This window comes from Lithobates pipiens, unplaced genomic scaffold (assembly GCF_037356315.1).
Source record: "Lithobates pipiens isolate NorthernLeopardFrog02 unplaced genomic scaffold, aLitPip1_a1.2 Scaffold_1, whole genome shotgun sequence".
NCBI classification, from domain to species: Eukaryota; Metazoa; Chordata; class Amphibia; order Anura; family Ranidae; genus Lithobates; species Lithobates pipiens.
Genome location: NW_027507685.1, coordinates 104915018 through 104929286, shown reverse-complemented (window position 1 = coordinate 104929286; position 14269 = coordinate 104915018). Strand labels below are relative to the sequence as shown.

General features: G+C 46.6%; 1 protein-coding gene across 2 annotated transcripts in view; it reads left to right on the top strand.

Annotated features, from left to right (window-relative positions):
• TAF7 (TATA-box binding protein associated factor 7) overlaps positions 1–8973 on the top strand; it is a 44353-nt gene extending 35380 nt beyond the window's left edge. The window contains exon 13 of one of the 2 annotated variants that reach the window (XM_077468760.1): positions 1005–8973. In XM_077468760.1, the coding sequence (XP_077324886.1) occupies positions 1005–1049 (45 nt within the window). In that variant the 3' untranslated portion in view covers positions 1050–8973. The remainder of the gene's footprint in view (positions 1–1004) is intronic. The other variant, XM_077468679.1, reaches the window with a different exon arrangement.
• Positions 8974–14269: the final 5296 nt, after the last annotated feature.

Sequence of the window (14269 nt, the reverse complement as noted above, 5' to 3'; positions counted from 1 at the left end):
TATACCTATATTGGCAATCCCAATTACTGAGCTTGAGTTTGGACAAGCTCCATAAAGACATGGCTTGACCAGTTTGGACCAGCTCCATAAAGACATGGCTTGACCAGTTTGGACCAGCTCTATTGAGCTGGGCATGGTAGGACTTGGGCATGATGTGACCAGTTTGGTGTTGAGGAACTGGAGTGTCCTGTACAGAGCCCTGACCACAACCCTACTGAACACCATTTCGATTAACTGAAAGGCCAATTGTGAGGCAGATCTTCTCAGAACCTGAGCTCACAAATGGACACAAAGACAAGGACAACTCCCCATTAACGGCCATGGTTTGGAATGAGATGTCCAGCAAGCCCATAGAGGTGCAATGGTTGGGTATCCACCAACCTTTGGCCATGAAAACAGGTTTTATTTGAAAAATCTTCAATAGCATGTTGATGAGGGGGAGCAGATTAAACTCCAGGTTTTGCGTAACTTTAAATAGTTTGTTTGGGCCAAGCTGACAGCTCACATATTCCTAAGAAATAGAAACCTAAAGTGGCCGAGGACTGGTGCCCAGCAGAAGATGTCAGCGCGGGATGAGAACTGCTGAAGGAAAGGAACATTTAACTTCACTTTAAAGCCTAACTAGAGGTTTGGTTTTACTTTAAAGTAGAACTATATGCAAAACTTATTTTTTTTTAAATTTTGGATGGAGTAAGGGAAGGGTCATAATCAGATTTTCACCATCTTTGTCCCATTGCAGAAATTTCTCTCCACTTCCTGTCCCGTAGCCAAACAGGAAGTGAGAGGAAATCTCGGCTGCATTGAACAGATGATTCAGCCCGTTTAAAAAAAAAGAAAAGAAAACAGCTACAATTATTGGTAGCTGCTGACTTTTAATATAAGGACACTTACCTGCCCATGGGTCCAGCGATGTCGGCAGCCCAAGTCGATTTGTCCAGAAGCGGGAGCCAATGGCTGTGCTGCTATCAAACTAAAGTATAACTTTTCTCATTCTCTCTTCTTAGGTGACATCTTTGGAGGAGCAACTTGAGGCCCTGATAGAGAAGTAACAATACAACCTGCACCTGTGTGCAACGTGCAGCCACATAGTATTCATTTTGTTATTTTTCCTTTTTTTACGATGGACTTGTGCTGGTAATGAGTATTTGTTGCCGTACCATATACAGTGGAACCTTGGTTTACGAGTAACATGGTTAACAAGTGTTTTCAAAGACTTTTTTTTTTTTTCAATTCTGACTGGAGGGGGGGCGCCGGTGACACTAGGAATGGTTCAAAGCCATTCGGAAATACTCGGAATCGCTCAGAAATACTCCATTCCCGAGTGTTTCCGAGTCCTTTCTGCATTCAGCTGAGCTGTCCCCAAGTATTTGAGGCTTTCCAGCTTCCCCCCCCCCCACCTCTGGCCACATGCGGTATTGCATGCAATAGAAGTCAACGCGGAAGGAATTATATTTGTTTCCATTGACTTCTATGGGGAAACTCGCTTTGATATGCGAGTGTTTTGGATTACAAGCGTTCTGGAACGGAATTATGCTTGTAATCCAAGGTTCCACTGTACCATATTATTCCTGTGATGAAACCTCTACAAAGATTACAAGTGCAGATTTGTGGACTGTAAGAAACTAATATAGATGGGGGGGGTTACTAAAGTGATGAAATACACGCTGATTTTATCTGTTTTGGGGGGGGGGAAAGTCAGAGTAAAATGTAATTTTTTTCAAATTAAGGCTGATTTCCATGTTTAAGGCCTGGGGTCACACTGGTACAACACAACTGTCATCCTACTTTGCTCTGCAACATTGGTCCTTCTTCCATCCAACTTGAATGAACAGGATACAATTTTGCTCCCACTTTGAGATAGTCTGACTTTACCTCTGACCAATCAAAACAATCCCAGTGTGACATAAATTACCTTTACTGCTGCTGTAATCTCATGTCGGATGTCTCAAGTCGGACGGTTGGGACAAGGATCTGACTTTAATGGGCTGAAGTCGGCCTAAAGTAGTGCAGGAACCTTTTTCAAAGTCAGACCGACTTGTTTCGGACCAGTTAAGATGGCTCTCATAGGGAATCATTGATTTATACAAGTCATGCGACCATGTGCTCCCAAAGTCGGAGTGTATGTTGTACCAGTGCGAACCCGACCTTTAGTGAAGGTTAAATTGTTTGTTTGGACCAAGCTGGATGTGCCCCCACTGTATGTGGCCTCAGCTGCGCACAGTATACAGCACTGCGTTCTGGCAGAAGGAAGGGAAATTTCCCGTTCCAGATCTGTCATCCATTTGCCTTTACCGTTTACAGGAAACTTTGTATTCTATGAATGAGTACAAAGCTTCCTCTGATTGGCTGAGGCAGATGGATGACAGATCTCCTGCTCAGCTATTCAGAAGAAGCTTTGTATTCATTCATAGAATACAAAGCTTCCTGAGAATGGGCAACTCAGCCCGACTCAATTTTTTTCTGGAACGGGAAATTTCCCTTCCTCCTGCTGGAACGCAGCGCTGTATACTTGTGTGTAGCTGAGGACACATACAGCGGGTTTCACATGCAGTATTGAAAGTAATTGTTTGGACCAGCTTAAAAAAGCTATTACCTTCAATACTGGATATGCCTGCTGTATGTGGCCTCAGCTACGCACAGTATACAGCGCTGCGTTCTGGCAGGAGGATGGGAAATTTCCCGTTCCAGCACAAAATCGAGTCGGGGTGAGTGGCACTTGGCCATTCCCAGGAAGCTTTGTATTCTATGAATGAATACAAAGCTTCCTCTGAATGGCTGAGCCGGAGAGCTGTCATCCATCTGTCTCAGCCAATGAGAGGAAGCTTTGTACTCATTCATAGAGTATTCAGCAGGATGGTAAATTTCCCATTCCAGAACAAAATCGAGTCAGGCTGAGTGGCACTTGGCCATTCACAGGAAGCTTTGTATTCTAGGAATCAGTACAAAGCTTCCGCTGATTGGCTGGGGCAGATGAATGACAGATCTCTGCCATTCAGAGGCAGCTTTGTATTCATTCCGAAAAATACAAAGTTCCCTGTAAATAGCTAAGCACCGTTCAGTCCAGCTAGTTTTGTTCTGGTAGGGGAATAGGAAGTTCCCATACTGCTGTTTGTGTTCCCGTCAAAATCAGTGACCCATCAGATTACGCAATGGAAGTGACATTCCAATACTATACCACGACAACCATCTTGTTACAACCCGCTGCCGTAAGCCTGCAGTCAGAAGGCGGCAGCGGACATCTTTTTACACCCAGCCAAGTCTCACTTATGTTTACCAGTAAACTGAGCTTATATAGCGAAATACAGGATTTCGAAATCCGTCAGACTGTTTAGATGTTGAATTTTAAAAGCAGCGGCGAACCTCGCAGGTTTGTTAATCTGACAGAACACCGCTTTGAAAATTCAACATCAGAACAGTGTCACGGATTTCAAAATACAGTTTCTCTTATATTCACTGACCAATACAGCTCCTCTCTGTAACTAAATGGGTTTGTTAGCCTGCCATTAGGAGAACTAGGCAACCGGGAGGCGGACCCTGTGCTAACAACCCTCCCTACTGCCCCAGCAGACTCAGTTTTATTTTGCCTAGTGAAGGAGAATGACCTAGGAACCCAGCGGGCCCTTTGGTCCATTTTTTTCATGCAGGATTGCTGCTTTTGCGCAAGATGAAAGATCCTGGGATCTTCTATCAACTGCCGGCTGGGTGACAGGCTGGTTGAGTTATCCTTCTAGTCCCCCCAGTCCGGCCATCGATCGTGTGCAGGTCGCGGCTAAGGCTCGGCAGGCCACGACATACCTCAGCTCCAGAGGTGGTTGGTGAGCTTCAATGCTCCGGGGTATACATTTGACCGGGCTACTGATGTCTGGATCACAGTATCCCGGGCCAGCAGCCACCCTGTAACTGTGCAGGAGTGGGTCTGTGATGGAATGTCTACTGCGCAGGAGTGGGTCTGTGATGGAATGTCTCCCAGCTCTTCAGGACTGGTAAGTACGGCTCTCCCTCCTCGAAGGGTTGAGCAGCTGGGCATTCCCTGGGAGGTCGATTCGGGGGCCACCTCACCTCCTTTTCTTCTCTCACACGTCCCTATCTTCCCTCCCCCCAGCCCCCCTGCGGCTGCTTGTGCTGCGGGCAGTGTGTGTATGGGGATAGCTGGGTCTCTCACCTGTGGGGGGTCTGTGCGGCTAGCGATGGTCCTGGTGTGGGGGGTCCCAAGAGGTGTCTGTGGGGGTAATCTTGCTGGTTTGAGGCAGCGCTGTTTGATGATTTTTCCTGTCACCGCATGGCGCTGTCCGGTGGCCATTTTGACTGTGGGCAAAGCAGGTTCCTGTTGTGATCCTCGGCGGCCATTTTCTGGGAGATTTCCTATTAGTTGCATTGGCGGCCATTTTTTTTTTAAGCTCGAGCGTTTTTTCACCGCAGTTCTCTTGTGACAGCATTACATGTGCTCTCTCATGCGGTTTCCTGTGTCCATTGTGTATACAGGATGCTGGATGGCATTTTCCTGAACGCTGGTGCAAGCTCTGCAGATCGTTTCACTGCTATTTTCTACAGCTGCTGCCGGCACAGTTTCCTCACTCTGCACTTGGGTAACCTCCTGGGGACTACAGGCATGGCTAGTGACCATCACAGAACGCCCCAGGGTGGTGAGTCTGGCGCTAAGAACCCAACTCCCCCCCCCCCCCCTAGGCGGCGGTAGCAGGAGGGTGGGACCTTCACTGTCCTAAGTCCCCTTGCAGGTGGCAGACAGGGTAGGGTCAGCATGGCTTCAGAAACTGGCGTTTCTTCCCCCGAAATCCAGGTTATTGCAACCGGGTCACCTGCGGATAGTGATATGCCCATGGACACCCTGACGGCGGTCCTTAACTCTTTTGTTGCTAAAATAGAGGCGGTGCGTGGAAGGAAAGGTGTGCGTAAAAGGCCCCTACCCCCCCCCCCCCCCGTGCTCTGGGGAGAGCTCTGATGCAGACTCGGGCCCTGCTGCAGCTGGTGACCCCTGCTCTGACCTATCAGATGAGGCTGACCAGGACCCTTTGGACAGTGAGGATGATTCCCTGTCTGGGTCCGGGCACGACAAGGCGCTTGTTGGAGCACTTATCACAGCTGTGCGTGATACCCTGAAGATCCAGGAGCCAGCGGATCCCTCTGCTGATGTATCGGTCCCTTTTGGATCCCGCAAGCCAGAACGTTCACCTAAGGTATTCCCGTATTTGACTTATTTTGACAAGTTTATTTGCAGGGAATGGGGTCGGCCGCAAAGGACCTTTTTGGTCCCCAAGAACATAGCAGTGCGTTACCCCTTTGAGGAAAGCCTTCTCAAGAAGTGGTCGGCTCCTCCGGTCGTGGACCCCCCCAGTATCTTGTTTACAATGTTATTTGTTGGATGACATTATTAAAAATGCCACGGGTGGTAAGAGTACACTACTCCCACAGGCCAGGAAGGCTAAGGAGCCACGCCGCAGGCAAGGGCCCTCTTTTTCCGCTCACAAGCGCCCGGTATTTCGACAAAATGTTCTCAGCCCGACAGGACGTCCACGGACGGTCAAAAGCATCCCTGGAACCACAAGCCTGCGAACAAAAGTGCTACTGCATGAAGGTTTGCCCCCACCCACATATCATATGTGGGTGGGGGGTCGTCTTCGGGAGTTTGCAGCCCGGTGGACCTCCCGGTTATCCGACCAATGGTTCTACGACCTGATGTCCACAGACTACAAGATAGTTTCTCTCTTGGCCGCCGAACAGATTCTTCCCCTACAGCATACCCGTGTCACCGGTTCGCCGGGAGGCCCTGTTAGGGGCTGTAAGGGACTTGCTGAATCAGGGGGTGATTGTACCAGTTCCGGAATCGGAATGCTTCCAGGGGTTCTACTCAAATCTGTTTGTGGTTCCCAAGAAGGAAGGGGTACGTTCAATCTTGGACTTAAAAGCCCTCAATCACTTTGTAAAAGTGCAGAGGTTCAGAATGGAATCTGTTCGCTCTGTAGTCGCTGCACTCCATCAAGGGGACTCCTTGGCGTCCTTGGACATCCAGGAATGCGTACTTGCACATACCCATATGCCTTCGGCATCAAAAATTTCTGCGTTTAGTAGTCGGGAAGCCCACTACCAGTTTGTGGCTCTTCCCTTTGGCCTGGCATCAGCCCCCGAGTCTTTACCAAATTACTTGCTCCAGTATTGGCGTTGCTGCGACAACGCGGGATCGAGATTGTGGGTTACCTATACGATCTCCTGAGAGCATCTTCCACCTCAGAATTGGAGGAGGATGTGGCAATCACCATGCAGACTCTGCTAGAATTTGGGTGGCTGTTGAACCTAAAGAAGTAGGTGGTCGTACCGTCCCAGCGTCTGGAGTACCTGGGTTTACTATTGGACTCCAGGGAAGCGAGGGTCTTTCTCCCCTCAGACAAATTGCAGACTCTCAGATCTGCGGTCAAACTACTGATGAACCGCAAGTGGTCGTCGCTCTGCTTTTGCATGCAAGTACGTGGGCTCATGGTAGCCTCCTTCAAGGCAGTACCTTATGCCCAGTTCCACACCAGAGTCCCGCAGAATGAGATTTTGACAAAATGGGACAAATCTCCGTTGTCCCTGAATCGACAGGTCCAGGTGAGCCAGCCAGTCAGGGACTCTCTGGTCTGGTGATTCAGTCTGGAAAATCCTTCCTTCCTTCCTTCCTTCCTTCCTTCCTTCCTTCCTTCCTTCCTTCCTTCCTCCCTCCCTCTGAAGTGGACGGTGATCACTACGGACGCCAGTCAGGCTGGCTGGGGTGGAGTAATGGGGATTCAGTCGGCTCAGGGCCTCTGGTCGACGGACGAATCCAAGTTGCCGATCAATCTGCTCTAATTGAGAGCGATCAGGCTGTGCCTCCACACATGGGAGACGTGTCTTCAAGGCCGTCCAACCAGGATACAGTCAGACAACGCCACGGCTGTGGCGTACATAAATCACCAAGGGGGGACAAGAAGCTCAGCCGCTGCTTGGGAGGTCACTCACATACTTCGGTGGGCAGTGCGACACGTTCCGGCCCTGTCGGCCATTTACATACCGGGGGTTGAAAATTGGCAGGCGGACCTTCTGAGTCGACAGATGCTGGACCCAGGGGAATGGGAATTGCATCCAGAGATATTCAGGCGGTTGTGCCTGAAGTGGGGCACACCAGCTGTGGATCTATTGGCCTCTCGTCTCAATCAGAAGGTGCCGAGATTCATGTCCAGGACAAGAGATCCGTGGGCAGACGCGCTGGTGGTTCCGTGGGATCAGTACCAGCTGATCTACGCCTTTCCTCCACTGAAACTGTTGCCACGTCTGCTTCGCAGAGTGGAAGCCGAGGGGATTCCAGTAATTCTGGTTGCCCCAGATTGGCCTCAGCGGCCCTGGTACGCAGACCTGGTGCGTCTGGAGGCAGACGCTCCCTGGCGACTGCCGCTGCGAGAGGACCTCCTATCTCAAGGTCCAATCTTTCACCCCGCTTTAACGGCATGGCTGTTGAAAGCCAGGTGCTGAGGTCTGTTGGACTCGGTGATTCCAACTATGTTAAGGGTGCGGAAATCATCTTCAAGGAAGATATACCATCGTACCTGGAAGGCCTATATATCCATGTGTGAGGACAAAGGGTGGCATCCGCGCTCCTTTTCTATTTCGAGGATCCTGCTGTTTCTTCAGCAAGGTGTAGACCAGAAGTTTGCATTAGGCACCATAAAGGGGCAAATTTCAGCTCTGGCTGTCTTTTTCCAGTGACCCCTGGCGTCTCATTCATTAGTGAGTACTTTTGTTCAGGGGGTGCGACATGTAGTCCCTCCAGTGTGTCCACCGTTGCCTCCGTGGGTATTGAACCTAGTGTTGTTGGCGCTTCAAAAGCCGCAGTTTGAGAATATCAAGTAGATTCCCTTGTTGACCCTTTCACAGAAGGTGGTTTTCCTAGTGGCCATAACATCGGCCAGGAGGGTTTCGGAGTTGGCGGCATTGTCCTGCAAGTCGCCTTATCTGGTCATCCACAGGGATAAGGTGATTTTGCGTCTGCAACCGTCCTTTCTACCGAAGGTGGTCTCAGCTTTTCATATCAATGAGGACATTGTATTACTATTGTTGTGTCCTAAGCCAAAGCACCCCAAAGAAGTGGCCCTTCACGCTCTCGACGTGGTTGGGGCTCTAAAAGTGTATTTCGTCTGCCACAGCTCCCTTTCGGAAGTCAGACTCGCTGTTTGTCTCGGTGGCTGGTCCAAAGAAGGGTATGGCGGTCTCGTCGGCCACCATTTCTAGGTGGATCAGACAGATTGTAGTACATGTAGTTGCATTGCTTCCGCATAAGGTTTGCGGGGTTGGGGATCTCTCATGTTGAGAATACCGGGTTACATGGCGGTGTGTTGTTTCCGTACACTGCTGTTTTTTTATGGGTTTAGTTTCACTAGTTCCCACTTGCCATGGTGGATGAAGTTTTAATGCTGTTTTTCCCACCCCTCGTTTTGGCACTGCTTGGGGAGAGAGGAGCTGTGTCGGTCGGTGAATATAAGAGAAAATAGGATTTTTGTACTCATCGTTAAATCCCTTTTCTCTGTAATTCCCCGACCAACACAGCACCCACCCCTCCTTTTCTTTACGTTTTACTGCTTGTTGACATATTGAGTCTGCTGGGGCAGCAGGGAGGGTTGTTGGAACAGGGTCCGCTGCCCGGAGCGGGACTGAAATGTATTGTGTTACAATTTTGCCTAGTTCTCCTAATGGCAGGCTAACAAACCCATTTACCGTATATACTCGAGTATAGGCCGACCCGAATATAAGCCGAGGCCCCCAATTTACCCCCAAAAAACTGGAAAACTTATTGACTCGTGTATAAGCCGAGGGTGAGACATGGCTGTCCATCCCTGTGTGTGTGTCCGTCCATCCCTGTGTGTGTGTCCGTCCATCCATCCCTGTGTGTGTATCCATCCATCCATCCATCCATCCATCCCTGTGTGTGTGTGTGTGTGTGTGTGTGTGTGTGTGTGTGTGTATCCATCCATCCATCCATCCCTGTGTGTGTGTGTGTGTGTGTGTGTGTATCCATCCATCCATCCATCCCTGTGTGTGTGTGTGTGTGTGTCCGTGCAGCCTTGTGTGTGTGTGTGTGTGTGTCCGTGCAGCCTTGTGTGTGTGTCCAGCCTACCTGTGTCCCAAGCCTCCGTCCCGAGCCGCCGTCGTCCCGAGCCTCCTCCGACCCGTGCCGTGCCTCCTCCGTCCCGTGCCTCCTCCGTCCCGTGCCGTGCCTCCTCCTTCCCGTGCCTCCTCCGTCCCGTGCCGTGCCTCCTCCGTCCCGTGCCTCCTCCGTCCCGTGCCGTGCCGATGGATCGCCGCTCTTCTCGGCGGCCATTCTACAATTCAAAATTCCGCCTCCGCCTGTGATAGGCGGAACACTCAATTTCCCAGCAGCCTGTGTTCCGCCTATCACGGACATCCTCTCATACTCGTCCGTAGTATGAGAATGAGCGGATGTCCGTGATAGGTGGAACACTGACTGCTGGGAAATTCAGTGTTCCGCCTATCACAGGCGGAGGCGGAGAAGGAGGCGCGGCTTTTAAATTTTAATGTCCGCCGTCTGTCTGCTCGATACGCTGATCGAGCAGTCAGACAGCGGTGACTCGAGTATAAGCCGAGGGGGCACTTTCAGCCTCAAAAAAGAGGCTGAAAATCTCGGCTTATACTCGAGTATATACGGTAGTTACAGAGAGGAGCTGTGTCGGTTGGTGAATTACAGAGAAAAGGATTTTACGGCGAGTACAAAAATCATATTATTTCACTATATAAGCTGAGTTTAAATGGGTGTGAAGTGAAACACTTGGGTGGGTGTAAAAAGATGTCCGCTGTCTCCTTACTGCAGCCAAGTGCGGGGTGTAGCAAGATGGCCGTCGCGGTTTAGTGACGAGTTCCCAATTCTGACATGAACACCGGCAGCAGTATGGGAACTTCCTATTCCCCTCCCAGAACAAAAACTAGTTTGACTGAGCTGTGCTCAGCTATTTACAGGGAACATTGTATTTTTTTCGGATTGAATACAAAGCTGCCTCTGAATGGCAGAGATCTGTCATTCATCTGCCCCAGCCAATCAGAGGGAAGCTTTCTACTCATTCATAGAATACAAAGCTGGGGTGAACAGCGGCGCTAGATATGGTGATAACATAAAATTATATAGCAACTGGAATATAGGTATACATAAAATGTGTGTGAATAAGCACACATAATATTAAAACATTTGTTAAAACATAATGTCCATAAATGATCCGAGATCTTGTATGATTAGCAGCTGGAGGCAGCTCCCTTAGAGTGAAGCGATGAGCTCTGTGTAGAAATGGGAACAGAGGGGCGCCAGACTGAGTGCAGTATAAATCATATATTTAAATATGATTTATACTGCACTCAGTCTGGCGCCCCTCTGTTCCCATAGAATACAAAGCTTCCTGTGAATGGCCAAGTGCCACTCAGCCCGACTCGAATTTGGTTTTGGAACAAGAAATTTACCATCCTGCTGAATACTTTATGAATGAGTACAAAGCTTCCTCAGATTGGCTGAGGCAGATGGATGACAGATCTCCGGCTCAGCCATTCAGAGGAAGCTTTGTATTCATTCATAGAATACAAAGCTTCCTGTGAATGGCCAAGTGCCACTCACCCCGACTTGATTTTGTTCTGGAACAGGAAATTTCCCATCCTCCTGCCAGAACGCAGCGCTGTATACTGTGCGTAGTGGAGGCCACATACAGCGGGGCTCAGCCAGTATTGAAGGTAATAGTTTGTTTGACATTCACTAATACATGGAGATCAGCTTTTAAGAGCGTAACTTGTACAAAATGTATATAGACTGTACGGCCCTGTTGCCCTTTGGGGCCCTTGAAGATAGCGTTCCGTATTTTGGTGCTTACCCAAGCCAATAAAGGACTGGCTTCTTAGCCAATGGTTTTGTTTTGTTTCTTTTCACAAGATTTTTTTATTTTTTTTTTACCAAACTGCAATGGAAGAGTACAAATCCTTGTTACACAACTACTTTTTTTATTGACCTGAACAAATGTGGATTTTTACAGAAGCAACAATTTTTATTTATTTTTTTTTATTATTAACGCAACCTTTAAATCAGAAATTCTGCTTTTTTTTTTCATTATTTAAAAAAAATAATAATAATAATTCTTTAATATAAAATACTTTAGAATACTTTTTTATTTTGAGCTCCATAAAATTCTAATTAATAAGTCATTAGTAAAATTTTAGGCAAAAAGGTAAATACATCATATATGTGCAGAGACAGATAAAAGTAGATCACAAACCAATCCCCATAACTTGCTCTGACCTTCTATTAAAAACACATACTTTTAGCTTTCTGTAATTATTAAACTCAAACACCCCCATTCTTGTCACTTTCAGATTCCGCCCAGCCCCCAAGCCCCCTCCCCCCCGCCAACACCCCGTATGTAAAAAATAATAATTTTTTCCTCAGAATGCAAACCCCCTCGCAAAAGAAGTGCAGAGCGGCCATTTCAGCTGTGTTCCAAAGCTTTTGTACCCCGAAGTCTGCTGGGAAACAAACTTTTAAGGATGAGGGTGGATGCGGTGTAATCTCCTGGGTCCCCCCCACCCCACCCCACATCAGCCATTGGTTCCTTCTACTAATCTGGATGTGACTTTAAAATAATAAAAAAAGTATAACTCCACGTTAAGTCACTTCCTTATAGTTCATTTGGGCCAAGGTATGGCATATAAATAGTTTCTGTACGTTGGGCCAAGCTGGCCCAATGTAACCATGCATATGCTATACCTGGGATTCTTCTTTACTACATGGAGGTCTCCAAATAGGATTGGTAAGAGGGGAAGGGGGGGCACTTGGGAGAAAAACACTCCTAGAAAGTCCAAGCCGACTTGAGGAGACTCCTCCCTAGAACCCAAGTGGCATCTGGTCCGCGCAGGCATCCCCATTCGCAATTTTTGTTTGCGTTATTCTCATACGGTAAAAGGTGTATCGCGCCTATTCGGTTGAATGGGCTGCCCTATGCATGTTTGTCGTGCTAGAGAAGCCCAGGGACCAAATTTTGGCCCTGGGCAAGGCGTGATTTTTTTTTTTTTTTTTACACGCTCGTTTTGCTGCAATTCTTGCGCGGTAAAATTGCACCACGTTTGGGGTGCCATTCAGGATGCATGCCACCCAAATTCACCTGCTGCGATTCTAAATCACACGTATGTGAATGGGGGAGGGGTGTCAAAAGTAAAGCATGTTTTCTCTTCTTTTGCCAGGTGGGCATTTCTGGGAATTTTACATACGTGATGAACTTTTGCTTTAAAATATACTCGGCATCACTACTAGATGGAGATTAATAACATTGCCCCCTTTTTAATTGTCAAAGTTTACTTTCAAAATAATAAATAACATTTCTCTCATATAAATATCAAACATTGGGCATGTATGTAATAAAAATTAACATATTAATTTGGGTCCGTTTTGGATAAGCATTACAATTTCCCTCAGTAGATGACATTTCCGGCATACAATAACTCCTACATACCGTATATATGGGCATCCATTTTTTAACGATTTTTCTTTGAATTATTTTAGTCTGGTTTTGTGACAACGCAATCTTCACATTTTTCTAATGAGTTGAGCATCCTTTTATTAAATAAAAAAAATGAGTATAACATTTTGTGCATGTTGCTTCTCAAGGAAGTCCTTTTTTTTTTTTCCCTGTTTGCATCCCAAGGTTAAGTAGGGAGCTTTTTACTTTATGCACCCCACGCCTACAAAAAAAAAAAAAGCAAAAACCATAAAATTAAGAGCATTTCATTTTTTTTTTTTAAATGTATTTTTTTTTTTATATATCATATAGATATAGAGAGAGATAGATGGTGATATATTATTAAAATAAATACATTTAAAAAGAAAATTAAATGCTCTTAATTTTATGGCTTTTGTTTTTTGTTAAAAGGCACTTGTGTTGGGGGTTAGCACAAAAGCAGACCTTCCATTATGCCAAGTACCTCTTTTTTTATTAAGATTTAATTTTTTTAGAAACATGAAATGCTCTTAATTTTATGGCTTTTGCTTTTTGTTTTTCCAGGAGTGGGGTGCATGAAAAGCTTATTTTTATTTTGCTTTGCTTTCAATTTGTGTGTGTATGTGTGTGTGTGTATGTGTGTGTGTATGTGTATGTATATGTATATGTGTATGTATGTGTGTATATGTATATGTGTATGTATATGTGTATGTATGTGTGTATATATATATATGTGTGTGTGTATGCATGTGTGTGTGTGTATATATATATATATATATATATATATATATATATAATCTCTATTATATTTATTTAAATCCTAAAAGGAGAAAAACTTGGCATAATGGAAGGGTGCTTTTGTGCCAACCCCCAACACAAATGTCTCTAATAATAATTTGTAAACTAAAAACAAAAAAACTGGGGACTCGGAAATGTAAAACTGCTGTGTTAAGCTGGCCACATGTGGATCAAAATTTGGCTGATATAGCAGGGACCTGTTGAATCTCGATCTATGTATGGGCAGGCTGGTTCTACATGCAACAAGCTTGTTAGGAAATGTTGGGACAATCGGTGCTGCCGGCTTTGGAACCATGTAACGTGTTCCAAAGGCAAATGTATCCTTTAAGAGGAAGAAGTGATGACGAGGCTTTTACAGCGGTGAATGAACACACACACACACACACACACACACACACACACACACACACACACACACACACACACACACACACACACACACACACACACTGTATGGCCAAAAGTTGGTGAACACCTGACTAGGCGCTTGTTTGACAACCTATTCCAGCCTTTCTCAACCTTTTCAACACAGAGGAACCCTTGAAATAGTTCTCCAGTCTCAGGGAACCCCTGCTAAAAATTAGTAATTAGTGAGAAAAATGGTCCTTACACTTGTGGTCATTGGAAAGAATTACCTCCTTACAGATAGTTAAAAAGATCAATGGTGTCAGTGGGAACTTATCTGAGAGGCAGAAATTGCCCAATGCTGAAGATACCCCTAGCAACCTCCTGGAGGAACCCTGGTAGAGAATCGCTGCTCTATTCCAAAATGATAGCCATTAATATGGAATTGGACCCCCCCCCCCCCCCTCAGCCTTGTAACCATGACAGCCTTCACTCTTCTGGGACCTTTTTAGTTTTTGACTAGATTTTGGAGAGCAGCTGTAGAAATCTGTGTCCATTCAGCCAAAGGAACATTTTGTGAGGTCAGGTACTGTTCTTGGATGAGAACCCCTGACTCATACATT